This window comes from Triturus cristatus, chromosome 5_2 (genome assembly GCF_964204655.1).
Source record: "Triturus cristatus chromosome 5_2, aTriCri1.1, whole genome shotgun sequence".
In the NCBI taxonomy this organism is placed as follows: domain Eukaryota; kingdom Metazoa; phylum Chordata; class Amphibia; order Caudata; family Salamandridae; genus Triturus; species Triturus cristatus.
Genome location: NC_140588.1, coordinates 470,314,277 through 470,331,563, shown reverse-complemented (window position 1 = coordinate 470,331,563; position 17,287 = coordinate 470,314,277). Strand labels below are relative to the sequence as shown.

General features: G+C 41.8%; 1 protein-coding gene across 1 annotated transcript in view; it reads left to right on the top strand.

Annotated features, from left to right (window-relative positions):
• Nucleotides 1-17,287, top strand: part of POU6F2 (POU class 6 homeobox 2) — an 884,429-nt gene that overhangs the window by 336,162 nt on the left and 530,980 nt on the right. Inside the window, exons 2-3 of the mRNA XM_085607439.1 lie at nucleotides 4,492-4,583; nucleotides 11,573-11,801. Coding sequence (XP_085463565.1) covers nucleotides 4,492-4,583; nucleotides 11,573-11,801 — 321 coding nt within the window. The remainder of the gene's footprint in view (nucleotides 1-4,491; nucleotides 4,584-11,572; nucleotides 11,802-17,287) is intronic.

Below are 17,287 nucleotides of genomic sequence, written 5' to 3'. Positions count from 1 at the left end.
AACGATTGGTCCAAAATATTGAATAACTGCCCATGCGACGACATGTCCCAGCAATCGACAATACATGTATTTTTATTTTGTAGATGTTACGAAACACAAAGAAGGAGATGGATATTACCCATCTTAAGGTTGCTGGGTCTGAGACAATGTCGTCCAGCTTTTTTATTATTACAATTTTCAGATAATGAATATTTTACAAGGTTAATCGTATCCTTTTTAAAAAGTGTAATCAAATGTAGAAAAACCATTACTATATGAAGTTTTTGAAGCAACCTGAATGGAAACTTAGAGACAGCCTGCTTTTTAACTTTGTATTGGTAAAGTTTAGGACCATGTAATTAATATCTGTTTTTTATTATGTATGCTTTTATGATTTTCATGCAAAAAATCGAATAAAGCTTTTATTGATTGATAATCAAGACTCCCTATTGAAAAGGGCCATTTATGAATGTGGTTCTTAAAAATTACAATGCTAAGATACGTAAAACAATGGGAATACTTACAAAATGTCTTAACTTTCGCAATGCATAATTCATCCGCAACTCAAATTCCCACTTGTTCAAGCATAATATATAACTAAATCAAATATTAAAAATAAGGCCCAAAGGTCACTTTGCTGCATTATTGGTATACCGGGGGAGCCTTTACCAATTACAGGAGGTCAGCTAGCGCCGGTTATTAAATGACAGCGGTCATTAAAAATGCCAAACATATTCTGACAGAATTCACTTCATAAAATGTCAGCAAGTCTGTGCGTTTTTATTAGTTTGCTCCTAAATCAATGTGCAAATTTCCAAGGCGTGCTTGTAAGTATTCCCAGAGCAATGTCCATTTCTGTCTCTCTGCACAAAAAGTATTACAAATTAATCAGATTTACAGATTTCTGCATAATAGCTTCTCACACTTATTGCTTAACCCCATTTTAAAATGTTGTTATGATTGACACTTTTCAGAGGAGATGGACGTATATTGAATAATATGTAGCAGTCAATTTCATTGGTGGCTTAATTCGTTGAAATAATTTCTTTGTATGTGTACTCGTCTTCATTATTTACGAACCCATGCCCTTGAGCCAAAAAGGAATAATGTCTTTTACATGAACTGGTAATGCCTTCTCTGAAATGTGTAGGCGTGTCAGAATGAGTCTTTTGTGCTTCTCTTTGGCGGGCGAGTTAATTGGCCTAGAACTGCCTCTTCAACTCGGCGATTTATGCCACACGTCAAAATTGAGGCAACTTCACAAGGGTTTTTCCTGAGCCCAGCCTCCGCTCCACAAAATACACCAGGCTTCGTCCTCGTGTGTGTCTCTGAAGCAGCTCTGCGTGAATCACACCAAACCCTGCCCGGGCTTCCCTCCACCACCCAGAATTGGGGGAATGAGCCTCTGTAAGGCAGGAGGGGGTTCAACCCCTTTATTAGGTCTCGCCTGACCCAGCGCATGCGCTGGTCTGGCGAGACTTATTGAGAGGGCTCCAAAAAGTGCTACCAGGCCAGCCTAGAGCTACAGTGCATGTGCGCGGGCGCACGCTTTACCGCGATTACTTTCACTTTAGCGGCCGCATATAGGTCTCGCTTTTGGGACCTTATAAGTATTTAGTTATGCACTTATAAGGTCCCAAAGGCGAGACCTATTGGCCATGCCAATGCTTGTTTTTTATTTATTTATTTATTATATTTTTATATCTATCGACAAAATCATCTGATCCACACTATCACGAAGCAATATATCAGGACTTGATATTCTAGATTCAATATTTTTGTAGATCTGTATAAAAATAATCAATATTTTGACAAAACTACCAGGAGTCCTCTTTGTGAAGGATTTGCCTAAATTGGCATCTCAAAAATTCACACACCTCACGTGTGCCATGAAAAAACTTAACTCACAGCCACTCGTGCCCTCAGTCATTCACAGACTCTCACACACACTGGATCACTCATTTGCTACATCACTGTGAGTAATTCTACGGTTTAAACAAGAGAGTGAACTGATGCATTGGCCACGCTGTGAAATCACCTGCGTGCATTGCATTATTAATTGTGCTCGATGGACCATGTGCTGCTGGGCCGCTTGCCTCTTACACTTCATTCTGAGTTCTCGTCCACCCTTCTCCTCATGCTCCCCACCCCGCACAACAACTAGCTCCAGTGTTATCCATCCATCCATCTTCTTTATATTTTCTTATTGTTGTTGTTCTTTTTCTTCTTATTATTATGATAAGTGCCTTTTGCTTTCTTTTTCTTGCTTTGGATGTGCTTCTTTTTGTCTTTTTTTTACATTTTAATTTACTGAAATGGTCATGTGCCATGTTAGATTGGTAAATTAATACTTGTCCCTTGGATCACAACGCATGTTGAAACACAGGTGACAATGACTGCGCCTCTACAGGTTACGAAGCATGTGTCATGATGCACATGTGTGCATGTGTCACAATGCATGTGTGGGCCTTGGTGGCTATCTGGGAATAGGTTCACTTGGCACATGATAGGCAGCAAGCAATAGCAAATCCAATAGCTTGACCTTGTAGAGCTGCAACCCAATGGTTTGACAATAACTGTTTCTCCAACCCATAAACTCCACACAGTTGATCTTGCTATCCTAATCCAGAGCAATTTGTCGTGGCTCATGTCTATCTCCCTTCGTACTCTTTCCAAAGACTCAATTCGAGACTGTCCTTAAACCTCCAACTTTGTAAAGCAAGTTAGGGGCTGATGCCGCTCACATGAGTGAGCGGCGCATTACCAAATACCAGGATACAAAAAGGTAATCTATGGAACCAATCGACAGCATTCAGTCCTCAGCTCCATGGTGCAACATGTAATCAGAATTGTTGGAGATCTGTATCAACCAAGCAATGGGAAATAAGCTAGGCTCTTCACATTCTGCGTTGAACTAAGGCAATCGCCTATTGCTGTGACCTTCGCAGTGCGCCCATGATGCTTCCATCAATAAGTTCTGATCAGGTAGTATGGACAGTGGCCAGTGAAAAGCTTTATGGTTATGAGTGTTATGGTTATGAAATTGAGCTCCCTTCTTCCGACGCACATCTTTAGGAAAAAATTCAAAAATAAATCTAAGATGTAGTGACATAATACTAGAAACATGCCTAATACAATATAGCAATCAGCTCGTATACAATGAATTTAATATCATGCCATGTTTGGCATGGTAATACAGCTGAACATATTGCCTACCGAAAATTGGCTGAATCTTTTAAACCATTAAAATGAAAACCCTGATCTTGGGGGTGGGGTGTTGCTGCAGTTAGGTGAAGGGAGAGTTTTAGCAGGCACCATTACATGTCACTCATTCTGGCATCCTTATTCTAAAATCTGCCGTCATTGGATATTCAACATCTGCCCTGAAACTGAAAGCAGATACTGGGGTGGGGGCATAATATTACTGTTCTGGGCCTCTTCTGGCTTCCAGCTATACAAAGCCGTAACCGCTTCGAGTCAAATTTCTCAAAACAAATAGTAAATGACATTATTACAATTACATCTCCATACTCATCCAGGAATCATCTAGATCAGGACGGGGTGGACGGTGGGGGATGAATAGTTACTTGTACCAATTCTAAATTCATTACAGTTACTGTCTCCACGACTCTACCTTAAGTTTTCCAGTTAATGACCATTGTGATGGGTTTCCTTTTTAGCAAAAGTGACTTCCGCCCCCTGGCAAGTGTCCACCTACAGGCTTCACATAGGCAACCATACAGGTCATCAAGGAGTAATGAACTATAGCTCCCACCATACTGAGGCAGGCTTGAATGCGCAAAACCGGATTTGAGAGCTTGTCAAACCCCATTGTTGTCATTGGTTCTCTACTTGCATACTACATTCTCTCCTCTGCTGCCCTCTGCAGGTGACGAAGTTCATTGGTACATTATAGTCCATTGGGGTTTTTTTTTTTAGCTCTGCTGAAGGGTATTCAGCAAAGGCGCCAAAGATATTGCATTTTGAGAGGTACATCTGTAATATGTACTCATAACACATGGATCTCTCCGGCGCTGCTTCAAAAACAGCGACTAATTTGTTTCACAGCAGATATATGAGATTCAGACAGTCAGGCTTTATTGAGCTATCGCGCGCTGGATGCTGTTCGCTTCTGTATCAGATTTGCTTGCGATTTGTGAAATTAGAATTGCTGTTGCTTGCTTAAGCATAAAAGATACGACGGTTCCCACAGTCACGGGGCAGCCATGTATGTAAATTGTTGTATAATGCAGCCCACATTAAGCCGGCGATGACGGGCTCGGTTGCACTGCTGTCAGATCGCTGTAGCTCCCCGCGCGAGACGCCTGGTCGGGACAAGTGTTCGCATAATTTATGCAGCTGATAAGTGAGTTGAGCGCGCGCGTTATTGATAAGCCACTTAGGCAGCGCTTCGCCGCTTGATGCCTTGTGACATCACACCGAGCGCGGAGCGCCGCGCGCGGATCCCGTGGGCCGCGGTCATTAACGATAGACTTTGTCATCCCGTTACAGGGGCCAGAGGAAGCGCCGCACAGCCCGACACAGTCACTGGCGACCAGCATCAGCCCGGCCACTCGCACCCAGGATTCCCAGTTGGGCCTCAGGTGAGTGCACCGCCGCTCAGTTTAAGGAAAGCAGCTTTTTAGCGGGGTTCTGTAACTCTGCACCTTCAATGGATGATGTTTGGTGAGCATCAAGCCAATTTAGTTGTGGCGGGGTCTTCGTTGTCGTGCTGTACCTTTCGATCAAATGACAAAACATTTTTCAGCAGAAAATGGGTTTCAAGGCAAAGTTGTGGGAGGACCGCATGTTCGGGGTCACTGGTGTGATACGATTACACTCTTGACCTCTGTGGCAAACGTTTTTATAAATCTTGGGAGTAATTTAATGTAAGAAAAAGTGAATGCAATTTTTAATGCTGCTTCGGGTTATTGAGGTTGACAAAACTGTATGCTGAGCAAAAAAACGGTGGCGTTTATAGAGCAATATGTTTGTAATTGTTAATGCGCTGCAGCAGCAGACTTGAGAGTTGTGAGCCACATCCCAGGATGAAAGTAATATGCCTCGTTCCTTCCAGTGCATAAATGCCCGATAGTAAGGTACCTCAAAGTGAAGGGAGACCAATGGACATGTCTGTCGATCTCTCCATCTGTCCGTCTATATGGCTGACCAGTTCCTCTGCCTGTTCTGACTTTTTGTCTTTCAGTGTGTTTTATCTGAATTATCTCTCTTACCTATTCTTTTTGCTCGACCTGCTTGTCTGTGTAGCCGTCTTTTTGTTTGTATGAATGCATGTGAGTTTGTTTGTCTACTGGTTTGTCTGTTGGCCTTTCTTTTCATACAAGTCTTGCCTGCCCCATCAGTCCTATATGTCTGCCTATCATATGATATGTATTTAACTATTAATCAATTAGTGTCCAAGGGACAGGAAGACATACTGGTCTCATAGTATTTCAAACAGAAGTGCCTTAGAAAAAGTGTAGTTTTAGGTTTTTCTTGGTAGTCACACATTTTTTTGTGGCTAATATGAGTCGAGATGGTACCAGGGTCTTTTAAAGAGGGCCTTAAGCTCCAAGGGACATCTGTGGATTTTTGGAATTAGTCAGTTTTTTTTGTGATGAAAGTAAGGTTCCATTTTGTGTCTTTAGCACTGTTAATATTTTCGGACCTTATCAAGCATTGTGTGTAAAAAAGTTAATGTATTACATCACTACGACCCCATAAGGAGGTCCCCGGATATACACACGGTAACTCTGCTCCACTGAAGTTATGGAAACCTGGAGAAACTGCAATTCCGGAGTGGGGGTGGGGTTACTGGGTATTACATGTGGGATCCAGAGGGCTCCCTTAGAAATGAGGAATTACTGGGGAAATCAGACATTTTGGTCCAATTTCCTCAGGTTACTGTTCATTTTACCTTGTAGTCATCTTCCGCAACCAGTCGGGGTCTCTGGGTGAAAGACACTAGATTTGTGGACTTACTGTGAATCTCGCAATTCCAAAGGGGCTTACAGTCCCAATGGAATGAAGTGGCCAGTAGCGGTCCGTGGAGGGAGTTCCGTGGAGCGGTGATGCGGGGCGGGGAAATTTAAACACCGGAATATGGATGAACGGAGGTAAGTACACATTTAAATAAATAAAACGAATTCCTTTGCGCGCGCTGCATCGCAAAATGCGATGCAGCGCGCGCAACGAAATTCATTTTATTTATTTAAATGGGTACTTAACTCCGTTCATCCATATTCCGGTGTTTATATTTCCCCGCCCCGCCTCACCGTCCCACGGAACACCCTCCACGGACCGCTACTGGAAGTGGCCACTCATAATGATTTCGATTTTCATTCTGGCTCCTGGATTCCCATTTGGTGTAGTCTTTTAACATATTTTTGAAGACTATGAAATTGAATCTTTGACTGTAGTGTATCTGTAGTCTTGCCTCTAGATATAGTCACAAGGTCCCAAGATAGTTATTTGTGAGGAATGGCTGAATTTCCTTTAAAAAGTTAGGTAGTAATGGCCATTGCAGCTGGTTTCAATAACGTGACTTTCCACAGGCTGCGTTAAGTTGAAAAAGCAGCCTGAAGTTTTTGTTTCCACTTAAACTCATGTAGCTGATGTCTGTAGATGATGGTTCATGTGATTTGAAGACGCTGGTTGCTTACATCAGCATATGCTTAAAACTTATTCCAGACTGGGGTAAAGTGGGCTTAAGTAGATTCATATAAATAGTGAAAGGAATCACAGACAGCGCTGAAACCTCCATAATTCTGAATGAGACCAAGGGGGGTGGGGTGGTAAAATAGCTGTGCATAACTGTGAATTCCCTTTCAACTAGGAGTTATAAACACTATTTTATTTTAATAGATAAACATCTTCAATTATTTGTTATTCTGACAATAGAAAGTAAAAAAAAAAAGTCCTTCAGCACCTTGATCTACACTGTTGCTGCACCTTTCTAGCATTATAACAGATTTGAAAGGATTTAGCAGCCACAGGGAGTGTAGGCGTTTATGCTTTCCTAATATGAAAAATTGCAATTTCCAAGTCTTGGATGGGCCTGAAGAGCAGTTGAAAGTCAAACAATTGCAAATTAGCTTTGATGGGGCCTATTCACAATGGCATTTTGGAGTACATAAAGCAGTACTCCTGTAGTGCTCTCTTGCTTGTTCTTACACGCCTTCAGAAGTTGACCCCAAAACACGTCATATAGGAATAAAGTGGAAGTATTCAGGGAATAGTCATGTACAATTGGAAGTCTTAAACGTCTAAATTCAGATTTGAATTTTGATTTGATTAAAAAAGTTTTGGACCCGTTTCTACTCTTCCAGGTTATCAAAAGAGACCAGTCATTAAAAATTGAAAAAATAAATGTTTTTTATTTAATTAAATAAACATAACCATACATACAGGGTTCCTATTTCTGATAATGTGGTAAGCACATAGATATTACAGAGTAGGATTTAGCGGCGCAATAGATAGGAATTCATTGGTTAATGCAGAGGGGAAAATGAGATGCCTTTGTTGAACCATAATGCCCAATGCCATCATGCACTTTTATATGTCATGCTTATTTTGATGCAGTTAACATGAATGCACATGTTACAGTGACAGCACGAGTGCCCCTATAGTTATGTGTAGATCGCTTAGCCCATAGGACTTTTTTTTTTTGCTTTGCTAATCCCCGTGGTGCTTTTTGACCGATGCAGACAAAACATTTTAAAAAGCAAAAAATTAACTTTTGGCTGATTCTTGAAAGTATCATAAAGCTTTGTGAAAGGCTCAGTACCATATTGTGATTTCTTATGTTAACTCACCTAAGTTATTTTCTTGGTCTGGCTTGACAGCGCAGCTGCCTGCACGAGCTATTGCTACCAATTCTTTGAATATACATTAAGTGGGCTGTGGCTCTGCCTAAAGGAACATTCCTCTCTCACCTCATGCAGTTTGCTGCGTGGGGTATCACTCTGCCACCAATGGAGTGCTTGCATTCCAATGCATGAGGGACTGTTTTGCATTTCAAACCACACTGCAACTTCACATAATACATTCTTTATTTCATAAATGCTTTGTATACAGAATGCAGTACCTTTTTTTTTCCTTCTAAGACACCGTCTACTGCACTTGTTGTAGAACACCAAAAAGTGTCGCATGTGCACTGCAGGAGACATTGACTGCATACAGTTCCAGAATACTGAATATAGCCCCTTTCATTGACACCATGCAATGTCCAATGACACCATCCATGGCCCAGTTCTTTCAAGGAACCATTCACTGCCTCAAAGACAATCTTAACCACAGAATAGTTTTAGAGACACTGACTGTATTCTGCTGCTGAATATCTACTGCCTCCTTCCAGTACATCATACACTGCTCACAGGACACTCTTTATTGCCCATCTCAGGACTTCTTTCACTTTACCCTGGAGATGGTTCCCCTTACTGGAATAACACTGTCGTCTCCCCAGAGGGCAAAATGAATACATCTGGCTTTACTTTGGAAACTCAAGAAGGCGGCCATTCATTAATGCAGTTTGCATAAATTAGTACATTAAATCCAGAACTATTGGCTACACCAACGCTTAATGAATTAGTAACAAAAACAATGGCTGGGAAAAAAACAATAAATTCGTCGGTCATTTAAAGTTCAGCATCTTCTGTGTGCCTTTCCATTCAAGATGTAAATCTGGTCAGTAACTTTTGAGATAGTTGTAAAAATAACACTTGCTCAAGCAGGGGTATCGAGTTCAACTTAATGTTTACCTTAGTTCTGGATTCACACACAGGAATGCATCATATGAACTTGGAATATGATTGCCTGGTCGGAGCTGATGCAATTTTGTGATATTGCAGTATATCTTTGCACTGATGTCAAATACTCGGGCATGGTTGTGATAAACAAGTTCTTGGAGCACATGAAGGGCCGACAAAAATGCTATATTTAGCTGAGAATTTTGCCAAAAGTCTATCTACAATATGAAATATGTTTCTTTGAATGTCATTTTGAATTGAGGTGTATTCATGCAGCTCTTCATCCTATAGCTTTAAACATAACCTTAGACGTAACAAATAATTTACAAATGGTAACGGAGGTGTTAGCACAAAAAGCACACATCACTGTTGTCAATACCAGTAGGAACGAATTAAAAAGGTCCTTGGTGGTGCCCGAATGCATCAGGGATCATCCACCACAGTCCCTCACACACTGACAACCGAAGTTATGCTGTAACTCAATTTAAACAATAAACTAAGCACTCAATATTTATTGATCAAAACAATCAGAATTATTGATGAAGAAAAACAAGAATCCAATGTGAGCAAGTCCTTTTTTTTCGCTATGAACAAATGCAAGAAGGTACGTTGCGATGTATGAATAAGACCACATTTTTATTCATAATTCATCAGTACTTGAAATTGATTAAAGCTCACAAACAATAATTTGTTTGTAGCCGAAAAGTTTCTTTCTAATGAAATTTCTTCAGGGCTTCAGGAGTCTATAGAAATGTAGGCCTCAGGTGCTCGGCGTTTGTAACAAGCACCTATCATTATCCTCCTCTGACATGAGGTAAGGTGAGTGTAAGCATCTTGCCGTGCTTTCAGCATTCAACCATGAACTCGCCTGTATCACTGATTGTATCCCAAAGCTGATTTTAGCAGTTACAGCAGTATAAAGTATACACAGGGTGGTACTCTGCTCTCCTATTGCTATACACAGCCACCCCCCCCCCCCCCCCACCCCCCGAGGTCAGTGCCCATCCCTCCAGGTCAGCGTCCAGTGCGGCCGCACTGCTCTAAAGCCTACCCTGACTGGATTGGGGGAGACAGCCAGAGGTCACCTCATGCCAAGCACTTGAGTATCTGGGATGAGCACAACAAACACAGGGCGTGCGCAAAGGACAGGTTTAGTTCCAGGTATCCCATGGGGGCTGAGTGTTTGTTGCAAAAATGCATGTTCAAATGTCAAGGCATGTGGCCAGTATTTTCTGGATGCAGTCAAAATCAATACTCTACTCTACAGGTACTGGGTAAGAAAAGAATGTACCCCGTGGTACTGGGGACTGAGCATTGAGTGAAGAGCACTGGCCTTTTATGCCAGAGCCCGATGGAGGTGATAGGTTCTGAAAGCATGGCATCTGCAATGTTAGTGAAGGATGTGATGGAATACTCAGAAACGTTGGCCATGCTCTGGGAATTTAGGTGAAGGGAACTGGGCACATGGTGTGACGTAAGCTACACTCTGATCCCTGCACCCACAGCCCATCTCTGGATGTCACAGGCTATGTCATGCAGGCTTTCGAGCATGGGGGCAGGGACTGGGAGCAGGAGGTGATGCTGTTCACCAAGATCCCAGGAAACTGGGTGCAAGGTTTTGCAAAACGGCAAAGGCCAAACCCTGCGGCTAGTGTGCCCAGTGGGTACTTTGAGCAGAGACCTATGTTTAGCAAATACAACTAAATGATCCCATGAGAGATCTTTGTTAAATGGAAGTTTTTATTGTTTAGTCAATTCTTAAAACAGTGTGTGTTACACTAGATGGATCCAGAACTTTAAAAAAATGACTGGAATTCATCGTCGATGGTCAACTGTGCAAGCATAACACTGTCATGAAACGCCCCCGACCTCACACGTCACAAATAATAACAATGAAACCACAGCAGAAGCACATAATACATCACCACTGAACCCCTTAATAATATAACTAGTGCTGCAAGTCATTGTGTTTTTTTATCTGTTTATTGAAAGAGAAAAGATAAGCCATGGCCTGGATATGAAGGATGCAAGGACGTCTTTATTTTGAAAACGGGAGCGCAGTCTTCTAATTGTAATAAATAGTTTTGAGGATATGTATTGCTACTGGATAATTACAACAGCCTCTTGTGTCTAGCTATTCCATGGAAGGACTTCTAGTTCTTGACAGTAGTGCTCCATCCTTCCACTTGCTCTTCTTTGTTGGCGGTGTTTGTACAGTTTCATATGTCACCTTTCAGTCACTTCAGAGCACTGCCAGGAATAACCGAGTCTGACGGTGGTGTATCTAGATTCCATACTATAGGAAAGCAAGCTGGGTTAGTTCTGTTTACACACTGTTTCAGAAATGTATGTATTTTGGAGCTGCTCTGGATCTGCAGTGATTCATGACTTGAATGCTCTGTGGGTAGCAAGATGTGCAGATAGATAGATAGATAGATAGATAGATAGATAGATAGATAGATAGATAGATAGATAGATAGATAGATAGATAGATAGATAGATAGATAGATATTTAAAACCAGTTCTGGTGGCTTAGTGGACTAATGCGCCCACTGTAGGGGCCTGTATTCGACCTCATGGTCACAGGTTCAAATCCAGACGGATCCATTTGTCCTTCAGAGGTTGATAAAATGAGTACTGTTGAGTAACAATTAACATCTGTTATTCAGTCCCAAGATACCCTTCTGGGTGAACGTGTGCGTTTCAAATACACGTTAAGTTATATTTTTTTATACATATATTTCTTGCAAGCATGAATAATCTCTAAAGAAATATTGTTTATAAATATAAAGAACTTTTAATGTCTTATTATTTCAAGAGAATGATTATCATTCCTTCCTTTTCAGTCATTACTGACAGCACAACAGTTGGCCTCTGCAGTTGCTGGGGTGATGCCAGGTGGCACTCCAGCCCTGAACCAACCAATCCTCATACCTTTCAACATGGCTGGACAGCTGGGTGGCCAACAAGGACTTGTGCTAACTCTGCCTACTGCCAACCTCAGCAACATCCAAGGGCTGGTGGCGGCAGCTGCAGCAGGAGGCATTATGACCTTGCCATTGCAGAATCTACAAGGTAAGCCCTAACACACAGGTTTACAGGGAGATGGTGCCCTGTATCCTGTACTTTTACTGACGCCATTCAACTGATGTGTTCAGAGGATTCACGCACTAGGAAAGGCTTCACGCGCCCACTTGTATTGATGCACACGTAGTGAAGATGTACAGCTGAGCAACTTCCTTTAAATTAGCCATACTACAAAAGCATCTTTCGTATGTCGCTGTTATGGTATCAACACTTTTGTTATACATGTTAAGGAAGTCAATGACAATCTTTGAATCATAACCAAGAGGATTAATAAAAACTGATTTCTGGTTTTGCCAACCCCAATCTTGTGGATACTTCATAATGCCTGCAGGAATAGGCATTTGCCTGCCAGCTCAATCATAAATGCAATACAGAGGCAGACAGGCAGATGCGGGGCTAGCACGGGTTCAAAAGATGAACAGGCCCTCGATAGAAGTGGGAAGAGTGAAATTGATGGTAAGCTAGGAAGACACAAAGTGAAAGGCAGTGGAAAACCTAGTGACCATGAAGGAGAGGAAAGAGCCTTTTTCAGGGGGTTGGGCAGTGACTACGACGGTGATGGGAGGGAGCAGGTAAGGGAACAGCTATGGCCAGAGGGGGTGGGCCAATGCTGTAGAATGGACCAGGTGATACAAAGTGAGAGGGAATAAGTGGACAGTGGTGGCGGCCAAAAAGAAGAAGAAGAAGCTGAAAGGCACAACAGCAGCAGTGAAAAGTTAAAGAATGTGTGAGCGAGAGGGAATTTGAAATGTGGGCACCTCCCTTGTTATGCAGAGGTCACAAAAAACCTGCATTGCCGAAAGGGCCAGTAACCTACATGAGACTTCATAAAGCATTTGACACAGATGTGGATCTCAGAAAAACTCGCATCAACTCAAACTATGCACACACGTCTGTGTGCAGCCACATTATCTTTCTGATGTTTCTTATGCTGGCTATCGCTTTACAGGCAGCCTACTGCCAAAGCTCTAATCCTGACGCATTTAATCTTGTGTGTAATATTGAGTTAACACCACACGAACCAGTTAAATTATGCACCTATGTAGGGCGTCTATCCCACCTAATTTATTCCACCAATATTGTCGTTGTATTTTATGTAGTCCTTCCATTGTAACCTGTAAATCGGCCTCATGTGATGCGCTCCGTCCAGTTTGTGCGATAGAAAAATGGTATTCAAAATAACTAAAACTTTCTCTGTGCACATGGAGCATGATGTAATTGCATAGCGCATAAACTTCAAAAATGCTTACAATGGCTTGACACATCTACTTCCGCACACTGACAGGTACTGAATCGCACATGTCAATATCCCCACTGCCAAATTCGACCAGTTTGTGCTGCATACATCATGCACAATATATTAATTCATTTTGTAGCTTCCTTTAGTAAAAAATCGACTATTCCTTGATTAAATGAGCTTTGTTACATACCAACACCTGTTGGAGGAGCTGCCTTGCCCACCCTCCTGTGTGTTTTAATACTTAATGCCCACATGACCCTCTTGTCGGTCTGTACTAGAGTTGTAAATGGTTTTCACTTTAATGTTTAAAATAATGTCTCTCTCCTACCATTAGGTTACACTGAGGAACCTGTCACTCATAAATCATGGATGGAAAGGGCACGCAAATGCACAAATTTAGCTTGTTTAAAATGTGAGAGTGCATGTAAAGTAGGGAGACTGAAGATTAAAATAATGCAGAAACAGCACCGAGGAAAAGCATGCACAACAAAGTGGGGGAAGAGGCTTTCTACCGAGAGCGGGATGATGAAATCTTAATGAGGAGCGAGCATTATAAAAATGCGGCCTCTCATTCAAAGTGTTTGCACTTATAAATGCCTTCGGGATTATAAATAAACATAACCATGCAGGGCCGGGAATGCCATGAATTCGTTCTTCTTCCTCCAACTGGAAGGTCTGGTCACAGCCCACGAGCTGTGCAGGCCAGAGCAATGAGAGCATACTTCCTTGCAGGTACAAATCTTGATGAGTGATTGGCACGCGCTCTTAAAAAAGCAATGACTTCTTCAAAGCAAAAGTTTTCTTCAACCCTATCTATGTTTGAAAGACATTGGAAAGATTACAGTACGGTGTCATAAAACAGTTTCTAACTACAGGTGTTATATGGGGTCAGAAACAAATTAATTTATGATGGTAATCTCAAATCTTCATTCACAGATTTCGGATTTATATAATTTTTCATCCATGAAATACACATACAACAGTCGGAAATCTTCCTCTTTGCTGTTGGCAAATTGTTTGATGTAAATATAGTAAAGGTGGTGAAAAAATGGGTATTTCAAGGTCCACAGTGTGATCACTGGAAATGCTAGAAGCACCACATACATGTGTCTTTTGAACAACCTCACAAACATTACAAATGCATTTCTTGCCCTGAATGGACATATCGATTTCGATCCAAAAATTTTTTTAAAACAGTGCATTTGGAGAGTGCCCTAAACGTGTCATTGTGTGGAGGATAAGGTAAGTTAGAAATTGATGTTTATTCCCAGGTTTTCATTATTCTATTGTTGCTAAAAAGATTGTGTGTGTGTAGAAATGAATTCTTATTAGTAAAGCCAACCCTAACTCCTGTGTTACATTCTGAATCCTGAGTTTGTGCTTCTGGACGACCAACCACTCTTAAAAAATGCACACCGGTATTGATGGCATGTGAATCCTACCCCTTGTAGTCCCCTTTGTGTTATGTAACATTTTCTATACACTGATTTACACTCATATGATTCATTGTCTCTGTATGTGTGTACATGATGTAAAGTTCTCCAACACCCCACAGTGGTGTGAAATGCGTTATAAAACAAATGAAATACTTGTGAGAGAGGACCAGTGGCGGCTCACAGAGGTAACGCCCCACGGCGTTACCTCCGCGAGCGCCACTGGAGAGGACCTATGGAGAGATGAGATGCACTGTTGGAGGGTGATAGTGAGGGAATTATCAAAGAGCCCATAAATAGATTGTTGTATCCTGGTGTAATGTAAGGTATCACTTACTATGTTTTAAAAGCTAATACAATTGAATAAATACTGAAAAATTTGCTGTAGAATGTATCATTTTTGCCATTAGTTCCTAAGTTTTTTTGGGGAGAAACCCCCAAAACTCCCTTGTAGTGGTCAGGATCGCTCGCTATTCACCGTAAGGGGACTGGTCTGACAACATTTGCCAGGGCTGCATTTGGGTTCCCAGTCCGGCCCTGCTTGGCAGATATGTATTGCTGTAGGAGGAACTTCATAACACATTGGTTTGCAAATATGGAACAATTTAACCAAAAGTAAAATTAAACCACTTATTGGGACTGCCCTGCTGTGATTCCTGGGACGTTGCAAAATGGTTACTTCTGCAAAAGTGCAGGTCACATACCAGAAAGAAAGCTGGGGTTCAGCAACACTGGGAATCCGGATAGGCCAGTCTTTAAGCACACCAAAATCCACAGCCTGCAGGCCAAGCAAACTCATGCTTGGTGGAGGCTGGAAGCCTCAAAAGGTGTTTATAGGCAACAACTTAGTTGTTATGACAAGTTGAAACATTTAAATGTTTCAATATGCTCTGTGCCCAGCTGCCTTCAGAAGCTGCTCGTATAGAGAGAGAGGAATGCAAATGCCTGGGCCTCAATTCTTGTTGGTTCTTTTGCAGCCACTGAGGCCAGCGGTCACAAAGGAAGTGCTAGGGGTTGCAAGGGGCAAGCTAGGATCGCAACAGTGCCCCCTGGTGACTAAATATCCATATTTTCACCGCCCCCCCAGAGGTGTCAGGCATCCACCTGCTCCCTGCCCTGGCCCCAACTTGTCTGGGGTCACAATAGAATAGTGAAAATTCTTTGTGAGAGAACTCAGGCAGTGCCCTTGTGGTGTGCTGGTGTGGTAGGTGACAGCTACTCCCCCTTGCTTACTCAGAGCGACTTATGCTGCTAAAACCTAATGTCCCTTTCTCTCACTGTCTGAGAGTAATACACAAAAGTCACCTGCCAGCTACACCAAGTCGTGTGACCCAGGAACAGGCTGCTGGGACAAAAAAATGTTTTTCTTAAAGTGACATTTTCAGAATTGTGATTACAAATCTGGCTTTACCACTAAAGAGAGCTTTTCTGTAGACATCAAGCTCGACGTGTCTACCTTTCTCCAGTTGTAAGGTACAGCTTATTCAGTGTAATAAAGTAACTCCAATGTTATCCTATGGGGGAGGTAGGCCTTGCAAAAGTAAAAAACTACTATAAGAGTTTTTCACTACTAGGAAATGTAAAGCTTAACAGTACATGTCCAACTTTTTTAATACACTGCACCCTGCCCTGTGGGCTGGTTAGGAGCTACTCTAGGGGGACTTATATGTGTAAAAGGAACGTTTGGGCCTGACAGAAGGAATTTTTTGCCAGGTGGACATGACAGTTTTAATACTGCACACACAGGCTGAAATGGCAAACCTGAAACATGTTGAAAGGGCTACTTAAGTGGGTGGCACAATAAGTGCACACCCACTAGTAGCCTTTAATTTACAGGCCCTGGGCACATGTAGTAACACTTCACTTTAATAGAGACTTCTAAGTGCAATAAATATGCCAACTAGGTGTAAGCTAATTCAACCATGTTATAAGGAGAGAGAACAAACACTTTAGCACTGGTTAGCAGTGGTAAAGTGCGCAGAGTTCTAAAGCCAGCAAAAACGAGTTCAGAAATCAGGTGAGTGAAGGCAAAAAGTTTGGGGATGAACCTCTAGAAAGAGCCAAGTCCGACAGTTAGCCAAGGTCTGTTGTGAACTGACCGATTGCCCCATGATGTTTGCTGTAGTTGGCCTAAGAAAAATATGAATGACACAACAGCAGATTAGTGAATGAAGAGAGCTAGCTGAAGGCCCGCCACATAATTATATTGCATAACTATTTTAGTGAAATCGAAATAAATTGGCAGACTCCAAAGCTAAAGATGTGTTCCAAGTGGACAAAATAAAGAGTAAAAAAATATACATGTAACTGCACCTGAAGCCCAGTCCTGCCAATTGACTACACGGTGGACAATCCGTAGGACAACAACTGGAGCACCAAATAGAGTGCATGCTTGAATCTATAATTTTTGTAAATCCGCTAACTATAAACATACAAAATAACTGCATTGTGGAGAAACGGTAGGAACACAACTAGGGCACCAATTCGAGTGTGCACATAAATCTATGAACTTGCTGATTTCCAAATCCCCTTCTTGGATTTATATGAATTCGCAAAAAATTAGAAATCTATGCAAGAGGTGGAATCCTCTTCCAGGCCTCAGTCATCTGCAAAGTAAAGCCCTGCTCTTAAAGTTGCAAGTGACGTTTTGAGTAGAACAGCAAGAATCATATTTCCCCCATTGATGAGGGTTGAACCATGATTATGCAGTACTCTAATGAAACCCTCAAAGACAATGAATGGCTTCATGTTTTGTTGTGAGATTCGAAATATTAATCTTGAAGTGTCTTATGAATATCAAA